General features: G+C 38.9%; 1 protein-coding gene across 13 annotated transcripts in view; it reads right to left on the reverse strand.

Annotated features, from left to right (window-relative positions):
• slit2 (slit homolog 2) overlaps positions 1 to 6,762 on the reverse strand; it is a 76,043-nt gene extending 69,281 nt beyond the window's left edge. For 6 of the 13 annotated variants that reach the window (XM_084104331.1, XM_084104325.1, XM_084104321.1 and 3 more), the window contains exons 1-3: positions 5,503 to 6,294; positions 4,480 to 4,551; positions 2,710 to 2,781 (exon numbers count right to left, since the gene is read on the reverse strand). In XM_084104331.1, the coding sequence (XP_083960457.1) occupies positions 2,710 to 2,781; positions 4,480 to 4,551; positions 5,503 to 5,660 (302 nt within the window). In that variant the 5' untranslated portion in view covers positions 5,661 to 6,294. Of the gene's footprint in view, positions 1 to 2,709; positions 2,782 to 4,479; positions 4,552 to 5,502 lie in introns of all 13 variants that reach the window. The other 7 variants (XM_084104324.1, XM_084104328.1, XM_084104330.1 and 4 more) reach the window with 4 other exon arrangements.
• Between the last annotated feature and the right edge of the window lie 11,111 nt (positions 6,763 to 17,873).

Genomic DNA, 17,873 nt, shown 5'->3' on the forward strand with positions numbered 1-17,873 from the left:
TAAATAAAAATAAATAAATAAAGGCTGGAGGAAAAGGAACTGCAGAAACAAGCAGGAAAAAAGGATCTTGCTCGTTTGCTCAAGTCCTTCTCCATAGGCTTACTTTACCTGACTGCATTGCTCATGACTAGCAAGCCGTGACGAAGGGTGTTTGTGCGTATGTGTGTGTGTCAAGGGTTGGGGGGGGGGGGGGGGTCATACGTGGAACAGAGTCTCCACTTTTCCTCCCTACAGGAGGTCGTCACACCCAATACCTATATGCATCCCCAATACGCATACACACACACACACACACACTCTCACACACATATTTATGAAGGGCCTTTGGTAAGGGCATTATAATGCCTGTGCGTTCTAATCCTCTCAGCTATGCAGTCACCCTCCAGCATTAGACTCCTGCTTTTGTACCGGCACAGTTGGACTGATCTTACACACTGACTTTAGCTGTGCTATTCAACACTACCGCTAGCTCCTCTATCCCTACACTTATCACTATAAAGAGCTATTCATCGCCACCATTCGCCCGCCTAACCCTTCAGTTATGCCAACACTGCACAATTTATGGCGAAAGAAAGTTTGCTATTATTACAAGCTATTACCAGTTAGCTGTACTCAGCTTTATGAGCTATATGTTACCGCACAAAGCCACATTCTCTGTTAATGCCATTGACCCTTTCTCTAGTTAGCATTCAAAACCACACGCAGCTAACACAAACCCTTTATAAAACTGAAGTTATCATTCTTGTGAGAGAATTATATGTCTCTCACAGAGCCTAGTTGGCATAACCCTTTTGTGGTTCAGCTGGGTTGGTTGCAGTCATTAAACATTTCCCCACCAAATTAAAAGGTAATGACTAGCAGAAAACTAGGATAGCATTGGGCTGGTGATTGACTGAGCCTCACGCAGCACAGCTCTAAATGTCAGCTCTAATGTGATTGTGCATGTAAACTGAACATCTGCCAGTCACCATTAAGAGAAGGTACAGTAATTGACAGTCAATCATCTTAAATTAAATACTGATCTCTAAAATCAGAATCTAGACAGCAATCATGATCATACAATAGCATAGATTAGTTTTTAAGCTCCTCTCAGGAGAGAAATGTGATTTGGTGGGGAATTTAAGATCCGCATGGCCTTCATTCATTGTATTATGCATTACTTTACTGCACAATAATCTTTATTAATTGCAATCCATTATTAATTGCTAATTCGCCCTGGGTTCAGTTGGGAACTTCAAATGGGTTTTTAGAATTTATGAGTAAAATAATTGCAGTGCAGTGTGCAGATACTGAGTAAAGATCAGTAGTGAACATTATTTTAAGATAATATGATCCCACTTTATATTAAGTGTCTTTAACTATTATCTACTTGCATAAAAAAATGTTAGGCACTGTGTACTTATTGTGTTCATGTTGTATTGCAAAACATTTTTGCTGCTACATGGGATAGTGGGATATGGTTATGGTTAGAGACAGGTTTGTGGTATGGTTAGGTTTAAGGATGATTTAAAGAGTAGAGTCAACAATGTAATTACAGATGTAATTACATGCAGGTATTTCTTAAAATATAAGTACAAAGTAAAACATGTATGCACACATGTATCAAGTACATTGTATCAAATGATTAATTGAAATGTTAGTACATAGTAATTAACGGAACTTCATATAAAGTGGGTCCAAGAATTTTTTTATACAACATAGTTTATACACAGTTATACCTCAAAAAATGAATTTCAAAACCATTGTGTGTTTTAAAAGCACAAGTTGCTAACAAGTTGCTACACTGAAAGAAATTTTAACCTAAACATTTGCATGTTGAAAAATCTAAATTCATACATTGAATTTATTCAGTTAAAGAATATTTTAACATCACTGAACCAACCTAAATACATTAAGCTATACCAACAAAACAAAATTGAAGATTTAGTTCAGGAATGAAATGCTTAAGGTCAGTTCCGTACAAAACGGACAGCCATAGCAACCTGTTAACCACATTATTGTATTTATCAAAAGAAATCTGCTTGGTTAAAAAAAAACAAAAAAACAAAAAAAAACATTAGAATTTCCTGAGGGAACCCATGGCACGAAAACGCTAATTCTATTCCACGTCTCTTCATTATTAATTTGTCATACTGGTTCATATAATAATAAGGGAGATCTGCAGTACACCAAGTGCACCACTTTGAGAAACTGACAAAACTTAGATTTTTGTCTGAGTCTGTGACAAAGATAAAGGCCATCAGAATGAATTTGAAAATGGAGAATAGCTGGGGGGTAAAAGCTTGAAAGAAAAGATGGGATGGGATGGGGGGGGTTCCTTAAGAGCGTAATTCCCGTTTCCATTCCAGCTTCCAGTGTCATTCTCTTAAAGGGCTGTGTGTGCCAGAGTTAGTTGCGCATGTGTGTGTTCCCCTGAGGCTAGGTTGGCTGTCAGACAAAAATGTTGCTCCATCAAATCCTGACCACAATGCGCGAACACACACACATGCCCACAACATACAATATCCACCATTAATGTACGAAAACACATACTTGATTGTGTAATGCCATTTTATAAGTAAATTGTACTCAGTAGGTCATACTTTTAATGTTAACTCAAAAATACACAGCTGACTTTTAGCCCTGCCGGCCAGTGCAGCATATCTTGTGTGTGTGTGTGTGTGTGTGTGTGTGTGTGTGTGTGTGTGTGTATGTATGTTAGTCACTCACAGTCTTTCCAGCTCTTTCAGCTCCTGAAATGCCCCTCTCTCAATAGAACTGATCTTGTTCTCCATTAGCTGCCTAAGAAAGGAAAAGAAAGAGAGAGACCGAAATAAAGATAAGTCACTCATTGCATGAATTTCAATGATTAAAACAGTTATGTCTGTGCATACTTGGCACTTTTATAGAGAGCACTTTACATTTCAATGTCCACAAATAGTTTTCACAAACACCATTTAACAGTATATCTCACAATCTGAGACCCACCTCTCTCATTACAAAACCACCGTAAATAAGAGCTTTCAACCCCAGTCTAAATACAACATCTATACTTAGACTATGATTTGAAAAACAACATAACGGCACCATTTCCTTCAGCTATGCTGGCCTACAAAAGCAAAACGCCTGTCAAAAATGAGTAAATTGGCTGAAATCGGCTTAGACAATGATCTGTCCAGTGACAGACAGGTTTGGCTAAAATACGCTCAGATTTAGAAAAAAATAGTGTGAAGATTCATATCAAATCATTCAATCAAACAACACTGCAATTTTTTTCTCAGTTCTAGCTTTGGCGCAGTTACTGCAATTTGCCTTTTTAAAGTACATTACAACAACACAGATACCCAGGTGAACTTTCATATGTACACCTTTGCAGTATGGGAATTTAAAACATCATTCAAAGGTTTACTGATGCATTATTTAACCCTTCCGTGATGTAAATCCAACATAGCTGCATTGACCTTACATGAAAAATCACAGCTCAAGTCACAATTTTATGTTTGACTGAACGTGTGAGACATGGTGAAAGTAAAAGGGTTTTACGTCTACGTGTCTTGAAGTGTCGGTTAACATAAGTTGATGTTAAGTTTAAGTATTTCTGTCATAAATCTGAAGTAAAACACTCTACATCAATAAATCAGAATATGTTTTGACAGTGTTTTATGAGGTTTGATAATAAAGGTAATTTCAGTCTTATGTACCAGCAAAAGACCAATGAAAATTAAGAGTTAGAGAGAGGGGAAGAGATAGAGTTCAAAAAAAGAAAAGAAAAAAGAATGTGTCTATGAGGGACAGGAAAGAAAGACACAGAGAGAAAGTCTTCAGCTGAAATACTACCCTCCAAGTGGGAGGGCAAACCTGTTCTTACATGAGCTCTCTATATGTCTCTCTCTAACACACACATTCACACCCACACATTCCATCTCACTCACATTTACATTCACAAATTCTCCTGCTCTGTCACAACCTCACACAGAGACAGAGAGGAAGATAGAAAGAAAGATATAGACAGACACTTCGCATTCCAATAACGCAATCATTTTTCAGAATAAATGCTGTCTTTGTGTTTTTGACAATCATGGGCTCACTGCCTCGTTAAGCTTCACCGTTCAAACTTGTTCTCTCTATGGGTGCGTATACTACAGGTGTTTAACCACCAACGGAATCCAGAACAATGTGTTTTGTGACAAGTCAAGGCATTTGGCATAATGATGCGCTCACTGGCATTAATCTAATAATGGGACCATTGTGGACCAATGTGTTTACTACTGTAAATAATGGGTGTAAATCTAAAATATACATTTAATTTTAAGTTTAATTTACATTATTATTAAGACAGTGGCATTTAAAAAAAAACTTTACGTACACCTTTATTTGTTAGTTGTTGTTTTTGTTTTGTTTTTGGGAGATAAAATCTACATTATGCATGCAAAATACACTTTTTCAACATGATTTTTAAACAAAACCAAGGATACTAAAAACTAGTTCTTCAATACTTACAGAACTCTGAGGTGCCTCAGTCCCGCGAAATCTGCTTTAGTGATTTTAGTCAGATTGTTTGCATTCAGGTCACTGTGGAAAGAAGAGAGGGTGTAAAACTGTGAATAATGACTTAAGTACGGAGGCCTAATTAGGAAGTCTAATTTAGGCCATTAAGTGGTAAATGATGCTATGAACATTTTTTTTTCTGGTCATTTCATTACACTGGCCTTGGCTACAATGAATTTCACATGTTCAGCAGCATGCTGGATAGCTTAAATTGTCTGCATCATCATTATACGCCATCATTTGATGTGTTTTATCATTGGTGAAATATGTGCTAGACTGTGGATGAGTTCTTAGTCTTCTGGTCTTGGGTTCAGCAATCCTGACCAATTAACGTTGGTGTCACGTAGCCTTTCAAATCTACTTTTCTATATGACAGGTATTACCCAGCCAACTAAATGCATATGTAGTTTTAAACAGAGAAAAAGAATGCATAAGACAGGAATGATTGAAATTCTAATTATTAAGTAAAAGTCAGGATTTTAACTGAATCTTTTGGTGGTTCAACTGCTCTTGCAGTCTCAAAGCAGAGCAGGTTGTGTTTAAACTTCATGCCAGTTTAATTAATGGATCCCACTTCAGAAAGACAGTCAATGACAGATAGAGACATGCGTGAGTTGAATAGAAAAGGACACTCTGGTTTTGTTCTGATGACTCAAAAAGTATGTAAGTAATAGACTAATTTTAATATATAATTTGTTTGGATTATTATAATAATTAACAACAGTACAATTTAATGTGTGACAGACACGAATAAATAAAAATATATTACGTATTATTAACAAATAGTAGCCTCTATATTAATGATATTTGGTCGTGCATTAGTGCTGTATGCATGTTGAATTAATTTACAAGAGATAATAATTATAAATCGTTTTAATCATTTTGTGGACCAAATTTATAATAAATGTAAACTGTTATTACTATAGTAAAGTACTGGTCATTGAAATTGTGTATAGCGTGTTTCGGCGCACTCACAGTCGCTCTGCGTTGCGGGGAATGTTCCGCGGCACGCTCCGCAGACTCTGCCCGTGGCAGTCCACCGCTGTCCCGCTGCAGGAGCACTGAGACGGGCACGGCTGAGCCCCAGCCCCGCCGAGCAATGCACAGAGCACCACTGCTTCCAGGACAAACATCACTGCTGTTTCCCCAAGTTCCGATAAAACACACGAATTCCTGGTGCAAAATAGTTGCACCAAAGCAGGCGCAGGAGTTTTAAATCCAAAAAGGAGAGGAGTCACAACAAATGATCTTTGAGAGAGAAAAAAAAGCACTTGTAATCTCCTCCGACTGGAATGTTTTTCCCTTCTTCTTTACAAAGGGAAATAAATAGCAATTCAATCCAAATCAGCTCCCATCTGGGGTCTACGTAGTCTCTTCTGTACAGGGACGCGAGTTTAGAGTCTAGATCCTGACGATTCCGCCGCAAACCAAAGTTTAAACTAATCCCGCACGCGCATTGTCGCTCTGCGTTTGTTTTGTGGCTCCAAAAACACCTTATGCGCACAATAACGCCAGACACGCGCTTGGAAACACGCACTTGAAAAGCCACCTGGTGATAGAGATGCGGTCATACACATCCAGCGGAGCTGGTCTTCACGTGCGCTTAGAGGGTATTGATTAATTAGGTGTATTGATCTCGCGCGCCCTCATGCATCCATCATCTTGTCACACAGGGACAAATCTGCATTATATATCCAACTCGGTGCCGGGTAAAGTCCTGGATGATCTTCTCTGATCTGCCTTTACTCGAATACTCAATCGGAAGTCTGTGTCTCTGGCACCTGATGGCGCGAGCGCGCGCGTGTGTGTGTGTGTGTTCAGAGCAAAGGCGGCGCCTGTAGTGTGGAAATAAGCCCCGCACACCGATAATACTCGGTAACGGAGTCACACACAATTTCTCGATCCAACACGGGTACCGAGTCTAGCAAGGAGACCGTAAAACCCGCCCTTCAAGTTTACTGCACTGAGCCATCTTGGTCAATAGGACTTTAAGAATCATTTAACATTATCAAACAGGTAGGAATAGGTTACAGTGTTTTTAAAAGAATCCCGACTTTGAAATCATGAAGTTGCAGTCTAAATAGGCATCAAATAATATAATAGTGAATCAAATAATTTCCATGCATGCACCAGTGCAGTGAATGAACTCCTGTGTTTTGATTTCCTTCGTTCTCACGCTCGGATTAAAGTTGTTTTAGGTGACGTGCGGCTCTCGGACAGGGGATTCTCTCTCTCTCAGACTAACATGGAATTGCTCTATATACACCGGGGGCGGCTCCACCCCTCGATCCACCCCGCTGGTCGCATGAGCCCGAGCCGTCTGCCTTCTACGGCACTGACGCTCAAGGGACATGAACAGCTACAGTATCCCGAGCAGTCTAAAGACGGTAGCCGATGCGCAAGTGACGCACAGAGAGCTAACAAGTGAGGCAGCATCTGTTTCTCAGTCGCACACACTCTGTTTTGCTTGTGAATGAAGTAAATGAATGGTTAGCTGTTTAGTAATGGCAGGGAAAGTTTTGAAACCATCTGAAACAATCAAAGCTGCTTAAGGAGATTACAGATGAATATCTACAGATCTGAATCCAGATTCCAGTTAACAACAACATAACCAAAACCAGAGAGAGGTGGAGAGTTTTGCCTGGGAGACAGAAGCAAAAGATGGTCGCAGAGGAATGACCTCAATCACCTTCTCAGTATGCACCTGCAGGGTAGGGAGAGGTCAAGGGTCAACTGCAGCTCCTGTGAAGCTTAAACGCGCGCACACACACGCACACACACACACACACACACACACACACACACACACACTTCTCTAAAAATATGTTTTGACCATTGCATACATGTGCATGTTCTGCCAAATGCATACATGTAAATGCAAATGTAAAAACGGAGACGTAAAGTCAGACACTTTCTGCTCACGTGGTGTTTGCATACTTTACCACAACTGAAGTGAAATAAATGTAATATTTGTCAAATACACAGATGTTTCAGAGACATTCTCATTCTGCTTAATACAGCGTCTTTTTGTACAAGAATAAAGTTCAACGTAAGCCTATATCAATGAAGTTGGGTCTACGTTTTTTAATCAGTTTGACACAATATAGCACAATATCACATGACACAATATAACATTGCGACTATATGAAAAGAGATTTTAGTGTTATAAAAAACAGATTTGTGAGCATTAGTGGAACTGAAGGTGTGAATAAACACACGTGATCGTTGTCATGCAGTGAATCCGGCCAATCGTGAAACAGCTGTGTCGCCATCAGAGCTCGTGCAACCGCTCTGGAGAAACTGCGCTGGCTGAGTACTCTGGCTGCTCTCGAATCGCTCTCGCGGTACTTTGATGGCATACGTCAAAGTCACGTGGCGTCGGCGCTGTCTCAAGTCGGACAAAATTTCTAACCAGCATGCACTGCTTCAAGTCAGCCGCCGATCAGTCTGCACAGTGCTGTATGAAGTCGAACAACCCTAATGTGTTTCCGAGTCCAAAGTCACCATGGGGATGGATGTTGAAGACGTTGTCGATGAGGAAGGAGCCCTGGGCGCAGACAGAGTGTAGATGGAACTGCACAACATCGAAGGCATCGGCACGACGACCCCCCAAGGTGAAACAGGCGATGCTAGAATCTATTGATTCTAAAGCTTATTTATATTACCTTTATATATTTATATTAATTTAAACTAAGTGATTAATAATTATTGATAAACTAAAATTGTACATTTGTAATGGATTGAGGGTATAATAATTACATAAATAATATATAAATGATACAAAATTATTATTATTATTATAAATAAGCAGTTAAAAGCCAGACTTTAAAAATCATTTGCTATGTAGTGACCTTTAATTTAGAGTAGAAACAGGGGGAGTGACTTTATTGCATCAATCATGTGACACTTTGATCACAGCTGATTGGTTCGATTTTGGTTTAAGATCCCTTACCTGGAACATAACCTGCCCCGGACCAGGTTAGCCAGGGAGTGTAAGTTACCATGGTGATGAACACTGCTAAATGCCAAACCACTTTCATGGTGCTTAAAACCAAGGGTTGGCGTAAACTAAACTGAAACATACCTGGCTAGCCACCTAAAGGGGCTTCATGATAGGCCCCTGTTCTTTTTTCTGTGTTAGTATTTGTTACCATGGTTATTCATTGTTTGTTGATTAATGCACTGAACCTGTTTCTCGTTTCCTTTCATTGCTCTACGTTTGTATATATAGCCCTGACTTTGAAGTGTCCTTCGTCCAATCTTGTCCGTACAGGGTTTGAAATTAACACCCGCCAACCCACGAAATGCGGGCAAAAATCAACTGTGGCAGGTAATGCTTTCAAATCATTAGCCAATTCATGTAAGCCAAATCTGCGCAGATTTAGCGCAAATACTCAACTCATAAATCATCATGATATATTAAATACTGCGTATTGCACATAATCTGCGCATATCTGACTTGCTTGAACATACGTCACTAGGCAACAAATAACTACATTTGTTCCTTTGCATTGAAGCAATAGCGAAGATTTGGTTAACATAAAAGACATTGCTATTTTCCAACATCCTACTTTTTTTTATGTTCTTTGTACTGTAGGCTATTGATCTGTCCACCTAAAATACATTTTTGGTGATGAGGATGAAAGAGGAAGGGAGGAGATGGCTGGATGACAGGATTTTTTTTTAATAAGAAATGAATGCATGAAATCCAAATTTTATAATATATATATATATATATATATATATGTATAAAGCTGTGACGTAGTTAATCTGATTTATTTAATAATGTTATTATTTTTGGCTAGTAGAAGTTCTGAATGGCCGGTAACTAAAAAATGTAGTAGTGGTGAGTGAAAAAGTTAATTTCAAACCCTGACCCTGTTGGTTGTTCTGTTTGCTGCATTCTGAGAGTGTTATTTTGATTTTGTGTTCATTCAAATCGGTTAAAAAACTGTTGTGGTTAAATCCAGCCTTTACTTCATCCTTGCTGCAACCTCTTGCCAAAAATAAACCATTATACACTCTCAATCGTATAGCCTTGTGTGTTTAATCTGCCCATGCACATGTGAACTATTCAAAGAAGATGGAAAATACCAACAGGACAACACCAGAAACAAATGTGGAAACAACTAAATTTGTTATCAGTCAGAAAGTATCTGTGTAAAACTCCATCTGAAAGAGTAAAAATATGACACAAATCTGTGCTATCTTCTGCAGGTCAGGTGAAGTATCACAAAGCAGTCTGAGAGATATTAAGTAATGTGAGGTACCAAAGTCAGTGTTGGGAAGGATACTTTCAAAACGTATTTTGTTACAGAATACATGCCCCAAAATGTAATTTGTAACGTATTCCGTGATACTAAATACTTGGATTACTTCCACATTGAATTGCATTTTAGGGGCTGTTTACACCTGGCCACTTCATGCGTTTTCTCAGATCGGATAGCTATCCGATCGTGAAAAGACCAGGGCCCGTATTCATAAAGAATCTTAATGCAAAGAGTAGCTCCTAGTGACAAAATTCTAAGAAAATTCTTAGAAATGTGGGCGTTTACTCTTAAAATTGAAGAAAAAATCCTAGTAAAGAAAAAAGTAATTCAGAAAGCATCTTAACCCTTAAAAGAGGTCTTAAGGTCAAAATTGTTAGGAGCACGGACGAGGACTTTTAAGAGGCTTAAGAGTTTCTTTAGCAGAGGAGAAAATGACAGAAAGACGAAGAAGGAGAAGAAATGTGTTGCAGACAATGGATGACAGTGAGTTAATAAGAAGCTATATATTAGATCGTGCAGGGATCATGTTTGTGACTGATCTTATTAGAGACACGCTAATATCTCCAACACATCGCAGAAATGCCATAGCGCCAGAAATGAAAGTAATCACTACATTACGATATTTGGCAACTGGGAAAATTCCATGTTTGATACATTAAAACCAACATTCAAAACACCACTTAAATAGACATGCCATTAATCAGTGTAATTGGAAAGAGTGTAATTGTAATTGTAATTTCTAAGCCAAGCAAATACCTTATAGGAAATTAACAGCATGGTAAATAAAAAAAAAGGATTTATATATATAATGTGTGTGTGTGTGACTCTGAGAGAACGGTCAAATAGAAAAAATTACGCATGTAATTTCAAAGTAAAGGCTTAGAATAGACCCTATACTTAAAATCACTTTTTTTCCTTCTTGGTCAACCAACCAATCACAGTCTTCAAAAGATTGTGTCATACATAGCAACGGGGTCAACCCCGCCTCCTTACTAAGATAAAAGTTTTTGTCTTTTCCTTACTCAGAGTTGCTCTCAGATCGGTCCCGAATCGCTCTTAAGCTAAGACTCCTACGTAAAAGTTTTTAAGCTAAATTAAGAGTTTTCTGAGAGGATTCTTAGAATCTTTATGAATACGGGCCCAGGTGTAAATGCCCTCCGAAACGCATTCGAGACGGATTTGAATCCGATCGCTCAAACCACTTCAGGAGGTGGTCTGGGCCGCATTCCAGACGAAACTGTGTAAAGTGTAAACGCATCTGGTTGTTGAAACCACATATGTAAATTATACTCCTCCCAAAAATGCTAAAAAATAAACGTGTGAGAGCGTGTTATAGGCTGTATGTAATGTTATAGCCAGATATGACGACGCTACTGGAACACGCATCACCGCAGACGAGCAGCTGAGCATCTCTTCATCAAGCCAACGTGCAAACTATCGCTAATCAAAGTGAAAGTAAGTCGCAGACGCTTAACACACAATCATCATCATTAAAAGTAAAGAAACGAAAATATCTTACCAGGGCTGTTACTGCTCTCTCTTATTGCGGTCTTTGATTTGAAATTTTAGCTGGTGATCAATAAAATACAGCTCATATCTGTTGCTTTCGGTGACGTGCACTCCATTAAATCTGCATATAGCGCGGGAACTGAAGATCGGATTTAAATCCGTTTCGCAAAAACACATTTATGTGACCAGGTGTAAATGGAATCTTATAAGTGTAGGAATGCGGAATGCGGTGCGGTGATGCGGTGGTGACGCGTTCATGTAGCCTAACATGTAGCCTAAGGGTGGGGCTTCCAATAAAGCACCTAAAAGCTGTCACAAAGAACCGGCAAAAGTAATGACTATGAATATGTCAAATATAGCAAGGATATATTTTAATTGTTTATTAATAAACAAGTGTTTTCTGTCAGTGTTGGCTGCAAAGATGAAGTTGACGATGCTGACTCGCGATCTTCGCTGTAGGCTAGTGAACGCGCCAGAGAGAAATGCGCATTTCATACAGATTACATAAGCAGAGAGCAGTCTGTTTTCTTTCGTTTTGAATTGTTCTGTTTAAAAGTAGACATGTCTGTGAGGCAAGTATAATCTTACGCTAAGTTTCGGTTCATTTATGAGACGAGCTCCAGTTCACACGCCGGCGCCTCCATGTCGTGATTATCTAGTCTGCTATATTTACTTCCAGGCAATTGGTTGATGAAACATTTATTAAAATTAAGATACAATTAATACAAAACGAAATTCACTTTAAAGAAAGGCTTTGTGCTTTCTGTTTGAGGTCTCTGTGAAAGTTTTAAAGCAGTCTTTAAGTGCGCTTTCAGAGCGGTCATGTCCGTAACTGAGAACTGACACGTCCGTAACATTGTTTTTTTCCTCATAAATGCCAACATGAAAATTTAAATAAAATTAATATTTTATGTTCTGTGGAGAGCCAACCCTTCTTCATCCGGTGGGTACTTATTACTTTTGGTTTGAGCAGTGTAATTCACAGAAGTAGGCTACTAAAAAATATTTTGCCACCTAAAAGTTAAAGATTTTTTGTGTCACGCATGTTTATTTCCCTCATATTAAATAGAAAATGCATGTAGACAGATATTTTTCTAATGTCTGGACTCCTTTATTAAGGGAGTATGGATATATAAACAGACGTTTCAATATATTGGTATTAAATGCATTTGCTGAGAATTTCTATTTCAAGTTTTGACTGCAAATGTCACGTCCATAATGCTGGAATTGCCCAATTTTAAAGTATTTATTTTGTGGTGTAGGTCTACGCATTTTATAATGTTAACTTCAAATAATACTTATAGTAATTTAAAGATGTGGTAGCATTAGATCTGGACGGGAAGGATAACTCTGGGAGTTGGAAGGGGTATCGCGATTCTGCCTTCTCACACCGCGACACAGGTTCGTGGATCTGAGTGTCGCGATTTCGATTTCATATCGCATATCGTTACAGCCCTAGTAGCAACCTGATACAACTATAAAATAGCAAGGTGACCAGTAAAACTACAGCAGACGACTAAACCTGAAAATAACTTACTTTAAGATGCTTCTTCAGGTTGGATTTGGAGTCTTTGGATGCTGAAAGGAGGTTGGTTGCACAGTGGTTGCACTGCACAGGTTGCACTGCACAGTTATATTTCGTTCTCCCTTCTCTTTCTTTAATGTGAAATGCTGTTTGAATTTCCAAGATAGAAACGCATTCTTGCCCTGGCTCTGTTGTTACGGCTCCATCTCTACCTCTAGCTCCCGCTGTTCCTCTTCCGACTCCATTGTGACTGATCACGCAAACCGCGCATTTTTTCGTTTTCATATTGGGGCTTCTGGGAAATGCTGAGTTGCCTTAATTTATTTAGAGAGTGAATAAACTCGTGAAACAGAGAAGTATCGTCATGTAATCCACTGATTTCAACAATGTAACTGTATTCTAAATACCAAATATTTAAATTGTAACTGTAACGGAATACAGTTATAATTTGTATTCTGAATACGTAACGCCGGTAGGCCTACATGTATTCCGTTACTCCCCAACACTGACCAAAGTAAATAGATGGGTATAGAGCAAGCTTACTGAAGTGTATTTAGTAATTTGATGTAGTGTGATATTTTAGCTCAGTTAAACACAATGACAGGTATGATGACAGGTGAGTCTGCTATAATTATCACTGAACACTAGAAATGTGGTAGTGAGCGCTTATGTGTGTGCTAGAGGGATGGAAGAGGAAGTGTAAGCAACCAAGTAACTGTGATTGAGTTTACAGCCTGTGTTTGTTGTAATTTACAGTTGTTTAGACTGCAGTAAACACATTTCCAGATGGACGTTAGTCTGCACACCATCCCTCTCTGTGAGCGTGAGTCTATAAACCAGACCACATGGTAAAGTACTAAACGTTCCTTACGAACATCTGCCATGTACCCCGAGTCTTAGCTGTATGACCAAGCCTGTTGCATAAGATCAATTTAATTTCGTCTTAAATGCCACTTGTCATGGTTTTTCGGCAGATCAATATAAATATTCTTTTACACTTTTATTGTGTCCTAAAGGGCATCTGTTAATTCAAAATAAAAATAATTCAAACAATAACTGAAGCAAATCTGATTTAAATTGTATTCCAGCTACCGTGCTATACCAGCATCAATTGTTGATGTTTTATGGCCAGTGACAAATAAAACAATAATACAAATATCATAAAGGAAAAATCGTTTAAAATCTAGTTGAAAATGCATGCCATGTTCTCAGAAATATAATATTTGTATTCATGTTGGTTATATCATTCTGAAAACTTTTATGCCATTTACAACAAAAGTTTTAATTGAATAACTCATAATATCATGTGGTGTTACCAGGTAAAAAATAATATATTTCCTTGCACCTTGAATGTGAACGTGTACACATGTTAATCTTTTTTTTTTTTAATGTTTTAAAATATATTTTCAAGCTAGCAAGTATATTTTACAAATATCATTATTAATTCCAGAATATCATATTTTTTAAAAACGAGCTGACTTTTTACAACCTGAACTGACTTTATCATAAACTGGTCTGAATTTTATCATAAATTATCTGAAGCCATATGTATAAAACATCTTAGATATACAGTATCCTTAATCTTCAACTTGAGTGTAAAAAAAAAATATATATATATTTATAAAAAATATCACTTAGAAGCTAAAAGCAACCTTTAGCAGAGTCCAAGACTATAGGAACTACAATGATTTCAACCAAAAATGGTTGCCCTAAACCACTCAGACATTAGTGGCATGCAAGAGTATAACCACTAAGGCGGCATTACATATTTAAAGAAAGATATTATAATATATTATAATTAAAGCACACTGTATGTCAAATTGAAACGTATAAATACAAATGTTAAGTGTATTCTATACCTTGGATGCAAAATATTTAAATTGTTTTTCACATGATCAAAACCACAAAACAGCCATTTGTCTACAGTTTAAATGCAGCAGGACAGTTTAAATCACTAAATTGTAAATGATTATAAAGATAAACAAAGTCCCATTACATTATTATAATCCCATTACAATAACTGTTCTTGTTGAAATATCACTACTTGCATTACATGTAAATTTCAGTGTCATTATAATTTAATTTATTTAATATTCTTCCTTTGCGAAAAGTGTGTGGTCATATGTGTGCATAATACAGCTGTCCTGCAGCTTAAAGTTCAGATACCTGTGGCATCTGTCAGAAGTTATGCAATGAAGCACACAAGATGTTTAGCCTACTCATTCACTTCTGTTCTCTCGCACACATTACATAATTTTAGGTATAACCTAAACCGTTCTGACTTCCTCTTTTAAAATAGTAGTCCACAACACAATTCTACTTATGAACACAACATTTTCTCCTTTTTTAGTAACATAATCATTCAACCAACTAAGCTTTCGAAACATCACGTTTAGGTCTAGTGGTATGAGTGTGTGTGTAGTGTTCTTAGCCAGAGTTATTGGTGTGCATGGAAATGCAGTGAGATGGAAAGCATTTCATGTCTTTCCATCCATAAGAATGTATGTACCCACTCAAAGTCTTTTGGCAACTGTGAGAGGATCAGTATACTTTATGTGTCCCTTAGGAACATGCAAAGGGTTCCGTACCCTCACTTTATCCCCCTCCTGGAAACAAAGAGTTTGAGCAGCACGCATAACCCTTTGGCGAACAGTCATGTCAGTTGGTGAGTGTACAGGAGCAGATGGCTAGATAGACAGCCTTGTGTGCATTTGCCTGGCATAGAGGAGTTGAAAGGGTGAAGTACCAGTTGCAGCATGTGGAGTGGCCCAGTACACCTGCAAGAAGTCAGTAATCACAGGTTTCCATGGCTGATGTTGCTGGATGGCCATTTGGACAGTGTGTTTGTGTACACGGTTGAACCTCTCTACAGCACCAATCGCTGCTGGGTATACAGAGAGGAACAATGGTGATGAATATTACTTCTTTCCAGACATAAAGCAGACATAAACTGAACACTGTTATCAGTAACTATAGGTTACTCAATGGATTGCCATGGTGGCTGAAAACTGATGACAGAAACAAAACCACAGAATCTGAAGTGACAGCATGAATAAAGGATACCTCAGGCCATTAACTGTAATAGTCAGTTACTGTTATAGCAAACCTGCAGTAGGATTCAGCAGTGTGAATTGGCCAGACTATATTTACAGCCACTTTCTACCATGGTCCATGTGGCAGCAGCACTGCCTGGAGAAGAGCACTGGAGCTACAACTATGGCAAAATCAGGAATAAACGTCTGTACCTTGACATAAATCCAAGTAATGAGCGCAAAGTAAATGCTTCAGAAGATGCAGGGGCATTGAGCATCGCCTGTACACGTGATTCATCAGGAAGAAGACCCTCCGCTGAAACAGTATGACCAAAGAACAGCAGGCTGGTTTGCCAGAAGCAACACTTGTCTTTATTGAGCTGCAAGCCAGCAGCTTCTATTCGTTGCAAGACCGCTTGAAGTGCTTTATCATGCATAGACATCTCAAGTCTGTGGATGATAATGTCGTCCAGGTCATTTTCAACCCCTGACAAGCCAGTCAGGAGCATGGTCCTGACATCATCTTCTGAAATGCAACGGGTGCTGAAGCCAATCGGTAAGGAACACGACAAAAACGGAACAGTCCATCGTGAGTAATAAAGGCTGTGAGGTCATGACTGTCCTCATGCAGCGGCACTTGGTAGTAAGCTTTAGTCAAGTCGATGAAAGTGAAAACAGTAGAACCTTTTAGAGCAGAGAATAGTTCATCCATCTGTGGCAATGGAAAAGAGTCCACGATCACGGTTTTTATTTGGCTCTCTGAGGTCAACACACATCCTAAGGGTAGGGACACACCAAACTGCCGCCAAAGAACTAGCACTGATGAAAGCCGACTGTGTTGTCGCCTCGCGTCGCCTGCGTCGGGTCAAAAAAGCTACACTTGAACACACCGAGAGAACTACAGCCGACTATCAACTAGCATGAGCGTTCTGCGCCTGCATGTAAATGAGACAACTGTCTATTTCAGCAGATATATTCATCTATATTCATCATTCAAAAAGGGAAACCGATGCTGCATCCTGCAGATACACAAACCGCAAACAAAGGAGCACGTACTTACCGTTTTGAATATCAATCCTGCTGATCACTTTCTTTATTCCCCTCCGCTCATGTTAATATTAAAATATCCACCCAGCAACACTCAGGTAAATTAGAACAGCCTTCTATCTGTACTGTTTTGACTTCTTTGCTGTTTTGCTATTATTCTTGTGCACTGACTCATTCACTAACAGCCCATCAGAGTTCTCTCTCTCACTGATGGCCCGACGCCGATTCTACATGCTAAATAGACACAGCACTACGAACAGAGAGCGACAGACGTCTGAGTTTTTGGCGCACATGTGTCACGGTTTCATCCAACTTTACGCTGTGTATACATTTTTTAGCACATCCAAATTCAGTTGACTCAGCAACAGTCCACTGAAAGACTGGGACAAGAGAAGCAGGCACAGGAAGACATTAGGTTCCTCCCCATGAGTGGTGTCCCTTTGTCCACAATGAAGAACGTAGAAGGATCTGAGTAGTCATGTAAGGAACCATTCGCTGACAAACATCCACCCACCGGAATTTGGGATTTTGGATATGTCACCAGCCTGGCTGTGGGTTGCGACAGCACAAAACTACTGAAATGGAATGCATAAGTGCTGTAGGGCAGGATTGTTACAAAAGACCCACTGTCAACCACCAAATCCACCACACAAATCTGTGAGTCAGAAGTAGATATAGTCACTGTGCTTGTAATGCTGGGAGTACAAGCTGAATATTCCATGAACAGTACAGTAATTCCTGGTAATTAAATTTCACGGACCTCGCACATGTTTGATTGCGCTGATCTGCTCAGTTTCGTGTAATGTCCAATCCTTTTACACTTCTTGCATGTTGCAGTTGGGCAGTTCGCAACGTTAGCTAAGTGTGCCTCCGATCCACAGTGAAAGCATGACTTCCTCATCCCTACCTGAGCAGAATTAAGAGGTGCATGTGATGGTTTCCCTGTTGTTACTGTGTGCTGCA

This window comes from Abramis brama (genome assembly GCF_963993115.1).
Source record: "Abramis brama genome assembly, chromosome: 2".
NCBI lineage: Eukaryota > Metazoa > Chordata > Actinopteri > Cypriniformes > Leuciscidae > Abramis > Abramis brama.